This window comes from Salminus brasiliensis, chromosome 16 (genome assembly GCF_030463535.1).
Source record: "Salminus brasiliensis chromosome 16, fSalBra1.hap2, whole genome shotgun sequence".
In the NCBI taxonomy this organism is placed as follows: domain Eukaryota; kingdom Metazoa; phylum Chordata; class Actinopteri; order Characiformes; family Bryconidae; genus Salminus; species Salminus brasiliensis.
This window is the reverse complement of record NC_132893.1, coordinates 15,832,944-15,852,863: the sequence shown is the minus strand read 5'-3', so window position 1 is coordinate 15,852,863 and position 19,920 is coordinate 15,832,944. Positions and strand designations below refer to the sequence as shown.

At 37.7% G+C, this 19,920-nt stretch overlaps 1 protein-coding gene across 1 annotated transcript; it reads right to left on the bottom strand.

The window, feature by feature from the left end:
* Nucleotides 1-18,930: 18,930 nt before the first annotated feature.
* Nucleotides 18,931-19,920, bottom strand: LOC140537048 (olfactory receptor 2AT4-like). Its single transcript, XM_072659201.1, has one exon. The coding sequence runs from the start codon at nucleotides 19,918-19,920 to the stop codon at nucleotides 18,931-18,933; it is 990 nt and encodes a 329-aa protein (XP_072515302.1).

Sequence of the window (19,920 nt, the reverse complement as noted above, 5' to 3'; positions counted from 1 at the left end):
AATCAAGCTTTTTACACCAAGCTTTGTTTTTGATTGGAAGTGTTTGTTAGCTCCTGGTCTGTCTCTAAGGGTCACCGCTTGGGGCTTCCACAATAAGAGGATCAATATTTCTGAAAAGAGCTTTTACCACTTGCTAATTTGACACAGCACTTTCTTATATTAAACCCATTGCATTTGAGCCTACATGTGAGTATAAGACTCTTTATAATGGCTTTTAGTGCCATTTGTGGTCCAGACAAATCAAACTGTGGCTTCTGTGTAAGAAGGAACAGAACAAGCTATTCCCCATGGTTTTGGAATTTAGCTAACTTTGGTAAAGGAGTTTGCTAGATTTATATATATATATAGTAAATTCTAAATGAAATTATATACTACATTGCATACTAAGCAGATACTGTTGCTGTTTCAAGTGATGTGTTCAACTGTTGCTTTTATACTGTTATGTTTTGTTATGGGGTGGATGCTGTTGTGGTTCTTTTGGTTGCTTTCCTTGAGTTCAGGAAGAGATACTATGCTGTTCCATGTGGTCTCTAGGGTACTGCTAATTTGAAACATTGGAAATTGTGCTCCTACAGCTCTCCAAACTCTAAAAAAGTAAAAAAGTCTAAGCCTGTCTTTCTGTGAGAAACTGTGATAAAGATGGTCTCCATAGATGTTGCATTTTACTGAATGTTATATGTAGATGCATTTGATTTCTTTGTATTGTGTATTATTGAATATTTTAAATGCAGATGCTGATTTTCTTTCTCATTTTGTTTCTATTTCTTTCTACAGGAGATTCTGCCGCATCCTTTTAAACATGCCTAATCAGTTATAAGTCGGAGGCTGCAAGTTTAGTTTTGTAATTGAAGAAAATGTATCTTAGAATCTGTAAAATATTTTTCTTTATTTCCATGCTGTTTGACTTTAAATTTCTGTCCGCATATTTAGAAAAATGTTCTCCAAAGACGTTTACTCTAAATAAATGTGTTTACATTTAGAAATAACTGCTCATATGGTTCTTCTGCTGATTTAGGAACAGCTTTTACACTTTTTGTTGTAACTGATGTTTATATATATATATATATATATATATATATATATATATATATATATATATATATATATATATATATATATATATATAGCTTTTTAAAATTAAACAAATGTTCAATTTCAGAATAAGCTACAATATAATTTCAAATACAATGTATTAAAGCTAAATGTAATCTTGTAGCTATGTCATGATCCACTGGGTCTGACAATGAGGGAGAACAGTCACAGGGGATGGACCAAAGCGAGAGACTTTATTAACTCGAACAGGGAAGAAAACAAGGAAAAGGCAGCAACAGATTAACCAGGTTAACGATAAACAAAAGACAATGACCACCAAACTGGGCAAACAAAAGAGCACACCTGGGACAAGGACTAGGCTAGCATGCCAGGGCTGAGCCAGAACGATACAGAAAACCTAAACCTACAGGCAGTGCCTGGGGAAAACCGTGAAACAGAAAGACAGCGCGGGTCAGGCGCCTCTGAGACTTGCTTGACCTCCGGAGCTGAGGGATCCGCTGCCGAACCCAAACAGAACCGATACAATGACAGGGCTAGCTTACCAGAACACAGGCGATAACTAGAGCGCGCACCAGAGCTGACTTCTTTGACGTGAGCTTCATGACCAAAGCGAGGAGAGTTCAGTGCATTCCCATGAACAACCCCTGATAATCCTTACGGTGCTCTAAGACCGAAGGGGAGCAGGCAGTAGTGGTTCGGCAGCCACAATTGAGTCCCTAGACAGAGGACGTTGGAGAGCCCAACGCATAACGCCAGCACTAGACTAGACCAGACACCAGATCCAACCCAGTGTTGACCTGAGATAACCAGAGCTACTAAGAGTTAACTAAAGTCAACTAAAGTCAATTCTCGGCACTGGCTGCTTGCGCTAGCCCTTCTTAAATGCACCAGCCCACAGGTGTAACACACCAACAGAGAGTGAAGTCAGACACAGTGAAGCGAGAACAAAACATGATTGTCAACATAAGTCCTTTTCATAATTGGAGTCCATGACCATGATAGAACGGCTCAAAGTCTGAGAGCCCCTGTGAGCCGCGGCGGTGCCGGCGTGACGTTATCAAAAAAGATGAAACCTCTCAGTGGAGCCTAAGCCAAGCAACCCCCAAACTGGATACTAATCTGGAGCTTGTGAATGTATGTGATTTATATAGGCCAGCTTTAAAACCAAAGCAGATCCAAATATGGGGGTGGGGTAAATTAGTTAAACCATTTGTTAATGGCCCCTTTTTGACCTCATTGTCCTATAAACTGTTTGTCTCCTTCACAGCCCAATGCTTCGATACAACAACGGCAGGGACCACTCGGTCTCTCTCTCTGTCCTTCACCTCAACCGTTCACTACACTGACTGTCACAACCCCCCCCCCCCCCCCCCCAAAAACACCACCACCATTCCAGAGCAGTCCAGTAACTTTAAAGCTGTCTGGAAGCTGGTGAATCACTTTGTTGACTAGTGCAAAAGGAACCACCTAATGAACCTAAGGAGCTGGTGGTTGACTACAGGCCACCCTAAAAATCTCATCTCAAATGGACAATATACCAGTTTCTTGTGGCAAGTGCTGTCTTCCATGCTGTGTTGTGTTAGAACAAATTAGAACAGATTCAGGTAAACATAAATACAGTAAAAGGAACAAGAACCAAAACAAACAAGGACACAAACATGTCTTTTTCCTGTTTAATAAACATCCATATACTTTACAACAATCGTTCCCATTCAGTCAACAATTAGCACAGATACGTCTATAAAAGCCTGTCAAATGTCCACGTGAGTCCAGAAAAAACGCGTAAACTGCTCGTTTGGAATAATAAAAAAACACCACGGATATAAACTATACATCTTATATAAACTAAACATATTTTTATTCCTTTCAGGTTTAGGGTTTCCCCGGCAAGGTAAGTATTGCTAAGTATTTAGGTGGGGTTTTTTATACTTATTCAACTATCTTTTTTTTATACTTTTTTACACTTTTAATACTTTTTTAGACTTATTCACTATTTTGTCTGGAGTAGTAGTTAATTACCATTTGTTTAATAACAAACTACGTATTGCATTTTCAACACAACAGTTACAGTCTTACAACAAAATCCTGATTAACTATCACGATAAAATGATCTAGTAAACTACTGTAGTAAATAGGTAAATAAAAGATTAGTCAGTGTTTCAGTTCCTACCACACTGTCGAGTGTAGTTCCCCAAGAATAAACAAGAATTGTCCTTTCGGAGCGTTAGAAATCCCAGCGTTGTCGCTTAATTGAGTGTGACTCTGCCCGTCTGACGCAGCGCGCCGCTGCGAATGCGTTCAGGAAAGCAAACGGCATTTACAGTTATGAGATATGAGTAAATCTGTTTCTCCGTTCAGCCCCGTCTCAGGTTTACTCGGTTTATTGGTAGCCTCCTTAAAAATGATCATGTCGCACTTGTGACACATGCTGTTGACAGATTATGACAGAATAAACTAAAGCTAAAGCTAAAATACAGGGAAATAGGGGAACTAACACATTAACTCCAAGCTCTTGTTTTCCTTATTTGTCTGGGACCCTGTGTCAAACTCTGTGTGGTTTCTGTCTAAGGAGGAACAGAACAAGGCTTTCCCCATGGTTTTGGAATTTAGCAAACTTTGGTAAATTCTAAATTAAATGATATTCTAAAGCGTATACTAAACATCTACTGTTGCTATTATACTCCATGTTATGTTTAGTTATGGAGTGGATGCTGTTATTACTTTGGTTGCTTTTATCACATTCAAGAAGTGCTATGAAAAAGAAATTGCGCTCTCTCCAAAAGTAATGTCTAAGGCTGCCTTTCTGCGAGATAAACTGTGATAAAGATGGTCTCCGTTGCATTTTAATGAATGCTGTTATATTGACATGTTTTTGATTTCTTTGTATTGTGTATTATTAAATACTTTTTAAATGCAGAAGCTGATCATATGTAGGGTATTTTTATCTGCCTCACATTTTGTTTCTCCTTCTTTCTACTGGAGATTCTGCAGCATCCTTTCAAACATGCCTCCTCAGTTATAAATCGGAGGTGTCATGCTGGCTAGGCGAGACAAGGGAACACTCGCAGGGACCGTGCAATGCAAGATAATGATTTAATAACCAAACCAAAGAAATAAACAAAACCAGACGTGGCAGCAAAGTGCAGGGTCAAAACGAGAAACAGAAAACAAACTCGGGACAACTCAGATGGGGCAAAACAGATAAATCACCTAACATGAAGCCAACCATACAGCTTGGCGTGGCGAGAACAATTCTCGGCAGCGAGGAGTTCGCGTTGGCTCCCTATATACCCCAGCTTCCAGATGAAACAAATCAGAACACATCATAACCGTGAATGAACAACACATGAACTGGACAGAAAACATGGCGTCTTACACAAACGGCTGTCAACATAAAAGTCCTTCGTGACTGACATAAACAAGAGGAACAGAAAGTCCCGAGGAGCCTGCGGACCGAAACCGCCCCCGGGAGGGGGGCGCGGCGCCGCGGGGCTGACAGGAGGCTGCAAGTTAATAAGAAAAAGGTATTAGTACAATGTTTTTCTTTATTTTCATGCTGTTTGAGTTCACAATTCTGAAGGCGACAAAGGCAAACATTTAGGTAAAATGAATGAATAATTTCAGACGTTTCCTAAATATTTTAATTAATTAATGTGAAATTAATGTGATTTCTTTGCTCTTGTTGTCTGCATGTTAAGCAAAGAGAGTAACAGCATATTTACTTATTACTGGCCTTGGTGGCAAATAAACTGATATAAAGAGAAACATGTATGTACAAAATGTAACTGTATTTAGATATAACTGTTTTGTGTATTAAATGATTTGTAGATAAAGCAGCTCCTTCTCTTTTTCTTTATACAGGACTTCACTTATTATGGACCTTGCTGGCAAATAAACAGAGATAAATATTTTTTCCAAAGAGGTTTTTCTAAAAAAAATTATTTATGTTTAGAAATATAAATAATGCTCTTTGTTTTTCAATAAAGGATTTGTACATAAAGCTGCCATTAATATGACATTCATTTTGGATTTTTCTTTCTATTCTGCAGCAGCCTTCTTAACTCACCTTATCAATTAGAAGTCTAAGACTGTCAGTTTAAAAGTTTTTAAATTATACATACAGTATGTGTTTTAGGAAATTTCCACGCTGTTTGAATCCACATTTTTGAAGCTGACAAAAGGTTAAAACATTAGTAAAATGAAACGTCTATAAGATGGTGTAAAATGTTTCAATTAATACAGTCTCTTTTCTCTTGTCTATATGTTGGACGATTGAAGAAATAGCATTTTTACTTTAATAACTGCTTTTTTGTATAATTTAAAGATTAAATGCTGATAAAAATTATAAAAATGGCATGCGTTTTGTATTCTGTCTTCTTCTCTTTTTCTTTCCACAGGTGATTCTGCAGCATCCTTCTAAACTCACCTCACCAGTTATAAATCTGAGGCTGCAAGTAAAATGAAAAAGGTTGCATTTTAAATACATTCATTTATATATAGTTTTAATTGCTTTCTTTGTAAAATGAAAGGATATTTAGTTTAAGAAGCCATTAATATTACATGTATTTTGTATTCTGCATCTCCTTCTCTTCCTCTTTCTACAGGAGATTCTGCAGCATCCTTCTAAACGTGCATCATCAATTATTAAAGTCCTGCAAGACATCAGTGGCATTTCGAAAGATGCCTGGGACTTATGATTGCCAAGTATGGGGTTTACTTTGCTAATATTGATCATGTTTGTGCAGACATTTCTGAGTATTTCAAAAACAAAGGAGTAAGCTGTCTACAAATAGAGCAATTTAAACCAATGTGCAGAGTTAAATTGAGGCAAACATTAGTTCAGTGAAGTGCCGGAATTGCTGTCACTGTCTTGAATGTACATTTATGGAACACTTGAGCAATTTATACAATCAAAATAACAGGAAACTTAAGTGTTACTATTCACCCCCCTAAAGTCAGTACTTTGTAGAGCCACCTTTTGTCAAGTCAAGTCAAGTCAAATTTATTTGTATAGCGCTTTTTACAACTGTTGTCGTCACAAAGCAGCTTTACATAATTAGTACTTAATGAAGGACAGAGACAGAGAAGAAAGAAGAAATAACATGAAGGGTCAAAGACCCCTGTGAGCAAGCCAACGGCGACAGTGGCAAGGAAAACTCCCTCAGAGCTGGAGGAAGAAACCTTGGGAGGAACCAAGACTCACAAGGGGGACCCATCCTCCTCTGGCCAGACTATTTAAACATTAATGATAAAAATTACCAAAGCAGATACAACAGAAAGTTGATAGTGGTGATATTAATAGTGTCAGACAGGCACGAGTCCATCTAGGTTTCAGCACAGCCACCAAACAGGCAGCAGCGGCAGGCGGGTGAGCCATGGGTGGTGGCGGGTTGGGGGGGACCCGCTGGCCGGACTGGTGGCCATTTACTCGAAGAAGGTAAAGAGAGAAAAGTTAGTTCTAAGAGGAATTTTATGGAGTGCAGAGAATGTTGAGAATCAGCATCTGGGTATGTCTGACGACTCCGGCAGGTGTGATTATCACAGCATAATTAAAAGGAGAGAGCCAGAAGGTAACACGGACACGGGCGTACCCTGAGAACACCAGCATCTATCAGCTCCATCGTCAACAAACCTGAGTGATCGCGTGTAAGCAGCGAGACGACAGCTCCAGCATCTCAGTGTACTACAATTCCCTGGGTCCGCGAACCCCTGGACCTGCAGCCCTTATCTAAGAAACATTAATTACCAAAAGCTAAACTAAACATATAAGTTTTCAGCTTAGATTTAAAGATTGAGACTGTGTCTGAGTCCCGAACATTATCTGGAAGGTTATTCCAAAGCTGGGGGGCTTTATAAGAAATGGCTCTTCCCCCTCCTGAGGTTTTCTGAATTTTGGGAACGAGTAAGAGGCCAGCACCCTGAGATCTAAGTAGTCTTGATGGTTCGTAATATACTATAAGATCCTGCAGGTACTCAGGAGCGAGGCCATGTAGGGCCTTATATGTTAATAGAAGAATTTGGTATTCGATACGGAATTTAACTGCGAGCCAATGAAGTGCTGATAGAACTGGATTGATATGGTCAAATTTTCTAGTTTTAGGAAGGACCCTGGCTGCAGCATTTTGCACCAGCTGAAGTTTATTGAGGTTCCTGCTGGAACAACCTGACAGTAGTGCGTTACAATAATCTAGCCTTGAGGTAATAAAAGCGTGTACTAGCTTTTCTGAGTCTTGTAGTGATAAGGAGTTTCTTAGTTTGGAGATGTTCCTAAGCTGCATAAAGGCTGTTCTACTAATATTAGCTATATGTTGCTCAAATGATGAATCTGAGTCGAATGTGGCGCCAAGATTTTTAGATGCTAAACCAGGAATGATGGAAGAATCAGCCAAGTCTAACATTAAGTCTGATAGTTTATTTCTAGAGTCTTTTGGACCTAAAAGGAGAATTTCGGTTTTGTCACTGTTGAGGAGAAGGAAGTTATGTGACATCCAGAGTTTTATATCCTTTTTCTGGTTTTATATCCATTTTCTGTAATATAAATTTATTGTCAGGTTTGGCTGATATATAGAGCTGTGTGTCATCTGCATAGAAATAGAAATTAATGCCATGTCTGCTTATAACTGAGCCCAGTGGTAACATGTATAATGTAAATAATAGCGGCCCTAAAATTGAGCCTTGCGGAACTCCATATCTTACTTCTGCGTAGTTTGTAGATAAATCTTTTATCTTTACAAATTGAAAGCGTCTGATATATATAGATCTGATTGGAACCATGATAGGGCTGTCCCTGTGATTCCAACCATTTTCTCTAATCTTTCTAGTAATATAGTATGATCTATTGTATCAAAGGCTGCACTAAGGTCTAGTAGGACTAATAAAGATACGTAGCCTTGATCAGAGGCAAGAAGGAGATCATTTGTAATCTTCACTAGGGCTGTCTCTGTGCTGTGATTGAGTCTAAATCCAGACTGGAATTTCTCATACATGTAATTTTTACTCAGGTATAAGCAGAGTTGTTGGGCCACAGCTTTTTCTAATACCTTAGATACAAATGTTAAGTTTGAGATGGGTCTATAATTAAATAATACGCTAGGATCAAGATTTGGTTTCTTGATTAAAGGTTTTATAACTGCTATTTTACGGGTTTGGGGTACATGCCCAAGGCTAAGGGATGAATTTACAATTGTTAAAAGAGGTCCGATTATAATTGGGAGAATTTCTTTTAGCAATTTAGAGGGAATTGGGTCGAGTGTACATGTTGTACAATTAGCTGAGGATATAATTTTTCTAGTTCAGGCTGTGGAAGTGGGTAGAAGGCTTCCAGCCTTTGTTCTACAACTAAGTTATGTTCTAAAGCAACTACATCAGGTGACGGCCATGTTTTATTTAATAAGCAGGGTTAGATTTGTTGTCTAATATTTTCTGTTTTATTATTAAAATAGTCCATAAAAACATGACTGGTTAAAGATGTTGGGATCTGGGGTTGAGAATCTGCCTGGCTTTTAGTAAGTTTAGAGATCTCATTAAAAAGAATTCTGGGATTGTTTTTGTTTTTCTCGATCAGCGAGGCCAAATACGCTGAGCGAGCTTTAATGAGTGCCTTTCTATATTGACTAAGGCTGTCCTTCCACGCAGAGTGGAACACCTCTAGTTTGGTCGTCCGCCATTTACGCTCTAGTTTCCGCACTGTTTGTTTTAAGGTACGAGTATGATCACTGTACCACGGTGCGAGCCTTTTTTGCCTCATCATTTTATTTTTGAACGGTGCTACTTTGTCTAAGGTTGATCGAAGGGTATTCTCTAGATCGTTTGTTAATTTAACGAGTTCCATTTGGTCTGACGGAGTGTAAGCTAAGGTCGATAGGGGTGGGAGATTTTTAGTAAACTGTACAGCTGTCATTGGTGTTATTGTGCGCTTTAGGCAGTGTTGGGGAGAAGAATTAACATTTTGCCTTAGATGTAGCTCAAAGGAGATTAGATAATGGTCTGATATTACTGAGCTTTGAGGTAGAATATTTAGCTGATCAATGCTAACACCCAGGGTCAGGACTAAATCTAGGGTATGATTACAGTAATGTGTGGGTCCAGTTACGTTTTGTATAATGCCAACAGAATCTAAAGTTGATACAAACGCCTTTGTTAATGGATCGTCTGCTTTTTCAAAGTGAATATTAAAATCTCCTACTATTATAACTTTGTTGCTGCACACTGCCAAGTCTGCAGCAAAATTACTAAATTCTTTTAAAAATTCAGAGTAGGGCCCTGGAGGCCTATAAATATTAATCAGTGAGAAAACATTTTTATTTGTGGCCGGATTTGATATATTAATGTAGATAAGCTCAAAATAGGTGAAGGTGTTACAGTGTTTTTGAATAATCTCTAGTGTATTCTGATAGATTATACATACTCCACCTCCTCTGCCTGATAATCTAGGGCTATGTACATATTTATAGCCTGTGGGGGTGGCTTCATTTAGAGCTATATATTGATCAGGTCTAATCCAGGTTTCGGTTAGGCAGAAAACATCTAGTTTCTGATCACATATCATTTTATTTACGATCACTGCTTTTGAGGATAGTGATCTAATGTTAAGTAGACCAAGCTTTAGGTCTGAGGTGCTGCTGTTATCGTTGAAATGAGAGATTTTAACACTGATTAAATTATTAAAACGAGCTGATCTAGATGTTCTCTGTTTGGCTTTAATTCGGGGCACAGACACAGTCTTGGACATCCAGCGGTTCAGCGCTGTGAGTCGGCTGTAGGACTCAGCGCCGCGCCTCATTGGGATGGGACCAGAGCAAATTACGGCATCTAGAAAATATCAGACCATTATCTAATCTCCTTTGAGATACATCTTAGGCAAAATGTTAATTTGTCCCCCAAACACTGTCTAAAGCGTGCAATAACCCCAATGACAGCTGTACAGTTTACTGAAAACCTCCCACCCCTATCGACCTTAGCTTACACTCCATCAGACCAAACGGAGCTTGTCAAATTAACAAATGATCTAGAAAATACCCTACGATCAACGCTAGACAAAGTAGCACCGTTTTAAAAGTAAAATGATGAGGCAAAAAAGGCTCGCACCGTGGTACAGTGATCAAACTCGTGCCTTAAAACAAACAGTGCGGAAACTAGAGCGGAAATGGCGGACGACCAAACTAGAGGTGTTCCACTCTGCGTGGAAGGACAGCCTTAATCAATATAGAAAGGCACTCATTAAAGCTCGCTCAGCGTATTTGGCCTCGCTGATCGAGAAAAACAAAAACAATCCCAGAATTCTTTTTACTGAGATCTCTAAACTTACTAAAAGCCAGGCAGATTCTCAACCCCAGATTCCAACATCTTTAACCAGTCATGTTTTTATGAACTATTTTAATAATAAAATAGAAAATATTAGACAACAAATCCAACCCTGCTTATTAAATCAAACATGGCCGTCACCTGGCGTAGCTGTTTTAGAACATAACTTAGTTGTAGAACAAAGGCTGGAAGCCTTCTACCCACTTCCACAGCCAGAACTAGAAAAAAATATTTCCTCATCAAATTGTACAACCTGTCCACTCGACCCAATTCCCTCCAAATTGCTAAAAGAAATACTCAAAATACTGAAAAATCATAATCAGACCTTTTAACAATAGTAAACTCATCCCTTAGCCTCGGGCATATACCCCAAACCCTTAAAATAGCAGTCATAAAACCTTTAATTAGGAACCAAACCTTGACCCCAGTGTATTGTGTAATTACAGACCCATCTCAAACTTAACATTCATATCTAAGATATTAGAAAAAGCTGTGGCCCAACAACTCTGCTTATACCTGAGTAAGAATGACATGTATGAGAAATTCCAGTCTGGATTTAGATCCAATCACAGCACAGAGACAGCCCTATTGAAGATTACAAATGATCTCCTTCTTGCCTCTGATCAAGGCTATGTATCTTTATTAGCCCAACTAGACCTTAGTGCAGCCTTTGATACAATAGATCATATTATATTACTAGAAAGATTAGAGAAAATGGTTGGAATCACAGGAACAGCCCTATCGTGGTTCATATCTAACGGGATGCTATAAGTTCATAAAGATAAAAGATCTATCATCAAATTACACAGAAGTAAGATATGTAGTTCCTCTATTTTAGGACCGCTACTATTTACATTATACATGTTACCTCTGGGCTCAGTTATAAGCAGACATGACATTAAATTCCATTTTTATGCAGATGACACACAGCTCTATATATCAGCCAAACCTGATGATAAATTTAGATTACAGAAAATGGAGGACTGTGTAAAGGATATAAAACTCTGGATGTCACATAACTTCCTTCTCCTCAACAGTGACAAAACCGAGGTTCTCCTTTTAGGTCCAAAAGACACTAGAAATAAACTATCCGACTTAATGTTAGACTTGGCTGATGCTTCCATCATTCCTAGTTTAGCAGCTAAAAATCTTGGCGTCATATTCGACTCAGATTTATCATTTGAGCAGCATATAGCTAATATTAGTAGAACAGCCTTTATGTAGCTTAGGAACATTGCCAAACTAAGAAACTTCTTATCTCTACAGGACGCAGAAAAGCTAGTACACGCTTTTATTACCTCAAGGCTAGATTACTGTAATGCACAACTGTCAGGTTGTTCCAGCAGGAATCTCAATAAACTTCAGCTGGTTCAAAATGCTGCAGCCAGGGTCCTTCCTAAAACTAGAAAATTTGACCGTATCAGTCCAGTTCTATCAGCACTTCATTGGCTCCCAGTTAAATCCCGTATTAATTACAAAATTCTTCTATTAACATATAAAGCCCTACATGGCCTCGCTCCTGAGTACCTGCGGGATCTTATTACATATTACGAACCATCAAGACTACTTAGATCTCAGGGTGCTGGATTCTTACTTGTTCCCAAAATTCAGAAAACCTCAGCAGGGGAAGAGCCTTTTTCTTATAAAGCCCCCTAACTCTGGAATAACCTTCCAGATAATGTTCGGGACTCAGACACAGTTTCAATCTTTAAATCCAAGCTGAAAACTCATCTGTTTAGTTTAGCTTTTGGTAATGAATTTTTTTTAGATAAAGGTTACAGGTCCAGAGGTTCGCGGACCCAGGGAATTGTAGTACACTGAGATGCTGGAGCTGTCGTCTAGCTGCTTACACACGATCACTTAGGTTTGTTGACGGTGGAGCAGATAGATGCAGGCGTTTTCAGGGTGCTCCCGTGTCCGTGTTACCTTCTGGCTCTCTCCTTTTAATTAGGCTGTTATAATCAGACCTGCTGGACTCGTCAGACACACTCTGATACTGCCCAACATTCTCTGCTCTCCATAAAATTCCTCTCAGAATTAACCTTCTCTTTTTACTTTCTCAGAGTAAATGGCCACCCGGCCCAACCTGCTGGAAGATTGCCCACTGAGGTCCCATCTACCTTCGTCAAACCAGCTGCCACCTACCGGTCCAACCAGCAGGCCCCCCACCCACCACCACCCATAGCAGACCAGTGGCTCACACGCCTACCACTGCTACCTGCTTAGTGACCATGTTAAAACCATTTTTAACTATTTGTTGTACCTGGTTTGGTCATTTTTATCATTAATGTTTAAATAGTTCTGACCAGAGGAGGATGGGTCCCCCTTGTGAGTCTTGGTTCCTCCCAAGGTTTCTTCCTCCAGCTCTAAGGGAGTTTTTCCTTGCCACTGTCACCATTGGCTTGCTCACTGGGGGTCTTTGATTCATCATGTCTTACGTTATTTCTTCTTTCTTCTTTGTCTCTGTCTTTTATTAATCACTATTTATGTAAAGCTGCTTTGTGACGACAACAGTTGTAAAAAGCGCTATACAAATAAATCTGACTTGACTTGACTTGACTAAGACAATCTGTATACTGTCCAGGAGGACGATAGACTGTAATAAGCAGAATGTTGCTTCTTAGAAGCTGGAGAAGAACCTGCCACTTTAAGACTAAGTACTTCAAATGATGTAGCTTCAGAATCTGAGTTTTGGGTTATGCCTATAACATAACATATATAATAATTTAATTGACAATGACTGCTTTAGGTGCTAGAGATCATACGTTTAAAAGCCTAAACTTAATGCAGGAGTTGCTAATACTCGGAAAACATGAAGGGCTAAAGTGTCGATTCTAATCAGGTTGTTAAAATTGATTTTCAAATGCCTATGATTGCAGACTATGTGGGGGACAGACACAATACTGTAGGGGATAGTCTCAATACTGTAGGGGTTGTCTGATATATAAATGATACTGGTAAATTACCATTTCCCACACCATACAAGAAATGGCAGATGGATGTAAAAAAGATAATAAATAAAAAATACAATATTAATTAAACAGAGGGTAACCTACATTTTCTTCATGTTGTGTGCAAGAAACACAAGTTTGTCCACATTTTCTGGTAAAACTGAGCTTTGTGTCGTGTGAGCTTTGGAAAAAATGCAAAAGCTAGTTTGGGGTAGCAAGTGGACCAGAATGGACTTTTGTTGTGTCCTTTAAATACCGCTCCACCTCTTTTTTAGAGAAAAAAAATTTAATGATTGTTTTAATTTTACACCGTCAAATAGTAATACTACTGCATTTAGATGTTTCCTCAAGCTTCTTGTGCTTCTGTCATGACTGACTAGGTCTGACAATGACTGGTGAACACTCGCAGGGACGGTGCAATGCAAGAACTTTAATAACAAACAGGGAGTTAACAGAAAGCAGAAGCGGCAGCAAAGAACAGGGCAAAACTGGTAGCAGAAAACAACACGTGACAACGTAAAAGGGGCAAAACAATAAAGCCAGCTGATGCTGGAGGAAAGCCAGGGAGCTAGGCGTGAGCAGGTTAACAGGGATAGCCCAGCATGACGGACTCTCTTAGACGTCCTCGTGAAACACTTACAAGACCCTAGATTCCTTGAACAGACGCCAACTCTCCAGGTTGGCTCAAAACGGCAAATTCGGGTGTTAGCGAATCTAGGGTCTTGTCAGTGTTTCACGACTGAAGTATGGTAACAGTACTGTAGGTGGGAATTATCAAAGACATTAATGATGGTGATAAGTGGCAGATGTGTGAGAGGGAAAGTAACCAGTTTTTGACTGTGTCAGAGTGACAGCGCTACAGACAGCATTTTTCACAAGAATAAACTATATTATTTACATTTAGGCAATTCTTTTTGTCGTTTTAATATTACATAAAGTTATTCAAATGTTATAATCATGTTACGTTTGCTTACGTCTCAACACAATAACTACAACATCAACATGTTTTATTAGGTTTATTATGTTGTGGTATATTTACGTCCACTGCGCTCACAGTAAACTTTAACTAACGTTAACGTCGAATCCATTTATTTTTTACATTTTGAAAAGGTGCCAGTAATTTCTCACATTCTGGAGTTCTGTGTTTAAAGATGAGTTTATTATTTATTTTTCTTTTTTTTATCAGATTTTTTTATGTTGCAGTGCAAACAAAACCTACGTGAATACCAAAGCATTTGTAATTGCAACACATTTCTAGGAGAATTGTAATATTTTCTGAAAGAAGTGCAGAGGAGCCAATATTTTGTTTGTGACTAATACCGACCTGGATGTGGCATTCACCCTACCCCACAACCCCACCAGCATGCTCCACTCATCGCCCTCATAAAATTAATCCCTGCATAGACTCTTAATAAAACTAAGTTAATTACTATAAACATAACTAATCACACTGAGAACTTCACATATTCATATTAACATGGCAATGGTAGAGCTAATCTTTATTCCAAGTAATCGAATTGGAAATCTGAGCACATTTGTGTAGTATCAGACTCAGTTTTACTTTTTAAATCATTTTTCATCATTGTGCTTTATGCTTTTGTTGTGTTAATATGTTTCCCTTTTGAGTATTGGTTCATGTCAAGGTGTCTTCCTTTCTGACTCTCCAGATCTCTGTAAAACTGTTTGGGACAATATCTGTTGTTAAAAGTGCTAAATAACTAAACTTAAACCATTTTAACATATCACATATTCTAGTATTGGACCAAAGAGAAAACGTGTTGAGAATGCGTTGTTAATCTCAGATGTCGTACCAAATCATGACCACAAGATGTCTCTCATGTTGTTCAGTTTCCAGCTACTAGACATATTGTGTATATATTGTGGATATACACTATATGTCAAAATGAATGAACCCCTGCTAATGAATGTCAAAGATAAACATAACATTAACATAGTTGTCAGAGTCGGCTGTGCAAAAATGACCACTTTTGGCAGAAGTCACAGCTTGCAGGAACATGTTATTATTATAATATGTATATTGTTATGTATTACTATATGTTATTATGATTATTAATACGTTGCACACCAGAGCAGTTCAACAGTATAAATGATTTGGTAACTTTTATAAATAATTTATAAATCCTCCTTTGTGACTCTTGGTTCCTCCCAAGGTTTCTTCCTCCAGCTCTGAGGGAGTTTTTCCTTGCCACTGTTGCTGTTGGCTTGCTTACTGTGGGTCTTAGATTTTTTTGTGTCTTTTTATGTTATTTATTTTTCTCTTTTTCTGTATTTAACTAATTACTGATCCTGTAAAGCTTTCTACTGCAAAGGTCCTCTAGTTCTGAGAAATTGGGCACATGCACAGCTTGTTTAAGGTTTATGCACAAACCTTTGACGCTGTTTAGGCCAGGGGACTTTAAGGCCAATTCAAAAAGCTCTAGTTTTTGTGTATGTTGGGCTACATTCACAACAGGCAAAAGTGGCCCAAATATTTGCCATATATAGAAAACATCACATTTTCAATTCTCAATTTAAATGTGTGCAACTTTTGTTTCAAGGAGAAGGGAAACTGAACAACATGAGAGGTTTAAAAGCAAAGTTTTTCAGGCTATTACCCGCCGGTGAGGCCGAAAGTGTTACAAGTTTCTGTAGAAACTGGTGGGGCTATTCTGACAAATCTTTTATGGTGTAGTGACTAAATAATATGCCTTAATGTCACCTAATAATACGCCTAATAAGCCTTTTTGCGTTAAGTGTTTAAAGAAATCCAGGACACAAACTAAAAGTTTAGCCATTTTTCAAATTGTTTGACATTTGCCTACAGGATATACTAGCATTTTGTGGAATCTATTCCAATCGCCCCAAGCAATATTGCTGATATCCCACAAAGCATGATGAATCCACCCCCATGCTTCACAGTTAAAATATCATTTAGTGATGAGGTCATAGGTAAGGTTGACTTTTTATGATTCTTCTATGGAGATTGTTTGTGCATTCACCCTCTTGGCTCAGCTTAACTTTATTTAATGTACGTTTCCCCAACAAACTCTGTTCCTAAATTTTACAATGAAACATTTACTACTAAATACTCGTTTAGTCAGGACTATGCAGTTTTAGGATTTCTTTCAGGGGACAATAAGTGCTGCCTTGGCATGACATTAGATAGATTTATGTAATCAGAAAACAGCTAAGGCAGAAGAGAGGTGGTTACTACTTTGGGGTACTCGAGATTACATACATCAAAATGATTAATTTTATAAAGTATTTTCTTAAAATTCTTTAAGATGCTTTTTTTGTCACAAGACCCATTTGAATTTATTCTTCATCATTACTAAAATTGTCTTGGAGATTCAAGCTAGCCTAAAGTTCCTGAGTCATTTTGACCACAAATTTAACCTCTCTTTATGCCAATGATTATTTGAAAAGGGGATTGTTCCCCTTTATAATGTATAATGCCAAAATAAATATTAATACAACTCTAATAGATTTACTTAATGCGGAAAATTTGTATTCGCTCTACAGGAAAGTTTTTATTAAAGCTTTATATATATATATATATATATGCACAAATAAAGTCATTTCTGAACTATTTACTTATATATTAAATTCACTTATATAGGGGCTGTGGTCGAGGTTGTTGTCTTTCTCCCTTATTGTTTTATTTGATTATTGAATATTTGGCTGAAGGAACTAATATTCAGGAATTAATATAAAAACAAGTAGAAAACAAGATTTCTTTATGCAACATGCCACACAAAGTAAGACGCTCGCAGACGTAAAATGAAAGAAGGACTTTGCTGTAAGGGTTGTAATTCAAAGCCATGGTCAAAAACAAGCAACGGTCAATTCCAGACAGTAGAGCGGAACAAACATCTCCAGTGAACACCAGTGAACACATCCAAAAAGTATAGGCAAAAAATGCATTAGAGACACAAGCAGGTTGAAATCCAGTCATACTAAGACAAGGCAGTAAGTCCAAAGGCAGAGTCTAGAAACAAAAGCAAACGTCTTACACGGTAAATACAAACACAGGGCCAGTCGCTTAGTAGATCGCCAAAAGGGACACAATACTTCACAAATTACTAAAGCTAAAGCCTTATATACTAGAGCAATCAGACATGGTACAGGTGAAAAACATATATACTCAGGTGACTGAGTGGATGGACGGTGGGAGTCATTTAATCGTGTTGACGATCTCCCAAAAAAATCACATTCAAAATAGTTCTTTATTCACTTGGGCACAAGATGGTTTTAGCTAAATATTTGGGGGGTTTCCCCTAATCTTAATGACTTTCCTTGACAATTATTTCCTATAATTTAATAAAGGGTTAACGACTTTATTATTTATAAAGTTGTAGTGCTTTTCACCAGTCTCATTTTAGAAAGAATTATCAAAATAAACATTACCATAAATTTCTCCATTGCCTTCCTACATAAGCAACACCTTTTTAACCGTATAAAATAATAATCTTAATTTCAAAGAACAATCACCAAGTATTGTTTTTAAAACCGTATCCAAAGCCAGACAATAGGGTTTGCAGATATACTATCGGGCAGCTCATGTAAAAAGTAATGTTAGCTGGGTACTCCTAAGATGCTAAAGTGAATAGATATTGAAGCAAATCTCAGCTATCCTACAACATTAGGATCCCTGCTCTTTGTAAAAGTAATGTAGCATACAACAATAGGCTAAAGGTCTAAAAAGAATAATAATAATAATTGCAGTGCATATTCCCCATTGTTACAATCCTGATTTGACAAATTTTGTTGGTGGTAAATTATATTTGGGGTGGAAAGTTTACAGCATAATATCTTCGTAAACATTCATATAACGAAAGAACTCTCAAATCACTGATTTTCAATTGATAAAGTGATGAGATTTACTTACAGAAGTACCTACCAATTCACCACTTAAGCAATCACTTTCTGAGGGAAAAGCTCAATGATGTATAAAATATTGAAAATGTTGATCTGATCTCATTTAGAAATGTATGACGAAAACCTTAAACTCATCTTTCAAGATGAACAGTGGCAAATTATAAGTAATGTTTTTCTCACCTAAAAAAAACTAAACAAACTACAAATTTGTTCTCAGTATTTATCTAATCCCGGTCTGTCTTGATAAGATACACTCTAATCTGTCCATAATGTGTCATAGATGCAAAACCAAGGGACATACAAATAAAGAAAATAAGAAGTCTTTGCTAAAATCTGGGACCCATTTATGTGCAGACATGTCATTTAAGTGTTCTTAGCCCATAAGCTGTACTTTGTGTTTTATAGAGCATTTCCTACATTCCATAGATTTTATTTCTTTTGCACTGAACGGCTCTCACTATATATGTATTTGCTTTTATTTATTTTAATTTACTCTTTTTCCTACCACAGTGGGTAGTCTGTTTTTTATTTTATATAGAATACTTTATGGATACATATAGGTCTTGTCAGAATATAGAAAAAATAAGTCAACATCATTTTAAAAACAGCTAACAGCCAAGCTTTCTCATGTTATTGAACATAATAAATAGGTGTACAGTTACAATTCACTTCAGTTTCACTTATTCAAAATCATTGCACCTCTAGAAGTTGATAATGTTTTCTCTTTTTATTTGACAATATCGGTTCATTTGTTGTGGGGACGAATAGAATGTCGCTGAACATGAAATGTTCTTTGAAACAGAAAATAGACTCTGCTCCTGAGCTCTTTGGTTTTTAGTGAATAGATGATGGGGTTTGTACAGGGTGGGATGAAGGAACATAGTGACAAACCCACTATTCTCAGATCCTGGTTGATCGCAACTCTGAAAAGTCCAATCATAAAAATGATACACATAGGAATATAGAAAATTGCCACAAGTATAAGATGTTCTGTGCATGTGGCAAGTGCCTTAAACCTACTTTCCACGTTTTTCATTTGGAATACAGAAATTAAAATGCATGTGTAAGACAGAACTATGAAGCTCAGAGGTACAACATTACATACTAAAATCAAGACCGTAGCGATTGTCCACTGCAGTGAAACATCATTACAAGCTAATCTGAAGACTGGTGCATAGTCACAGAAATAACTGCTGACCTGAACTGAATTACAGAAGGACAGATAAGTCATAGTTGAAACAGCAAGCATTGTGACTCCATGGCTTAATGCCCACATTGCAGCTACAATAACAGTCATGGTGGTTGAACTGTTAATGGCATTCTGTCTCAATGGGAAACATATTGCAACTAACCGGTCAAAAGCAAGCACAGCAATTGAAAATGCTTCAAGTGTTAAAAAGGAATAGTACATGTACATTTGTACCAAGCACAATTTATATTCCACAAAATTGTCTTTAAACAGATAGATCTTAATCATTGCAAGGATAAGCGATGTACTGAGGACCAAATCAACCACTGCTAGGTTCCCCACTGCAATGAACTTGGGGACATGCAAATGATGATCAATACAAATAATACAGATAACAAAGCAGTTAGAAATGGTGGATATGACATAAAGCAGAGTTAGGAACATGACATATACATTTGTGTAAGGCATAGAGATGAGACCCATGATATAAAAGCCTTGAGGATGAATCAGAGAATCATTCTGAATTGAATTTGTTGGGCTCTGCAT

Coding starts and splice junctions, on each gene's coding strand:
- LOC140537048 (XM_072659201.1), bottom strand. CDS start 19,920: ATGCAGAGCCCAACAAATTCAATTCAGAATGATTCTCTGATTCATCCT.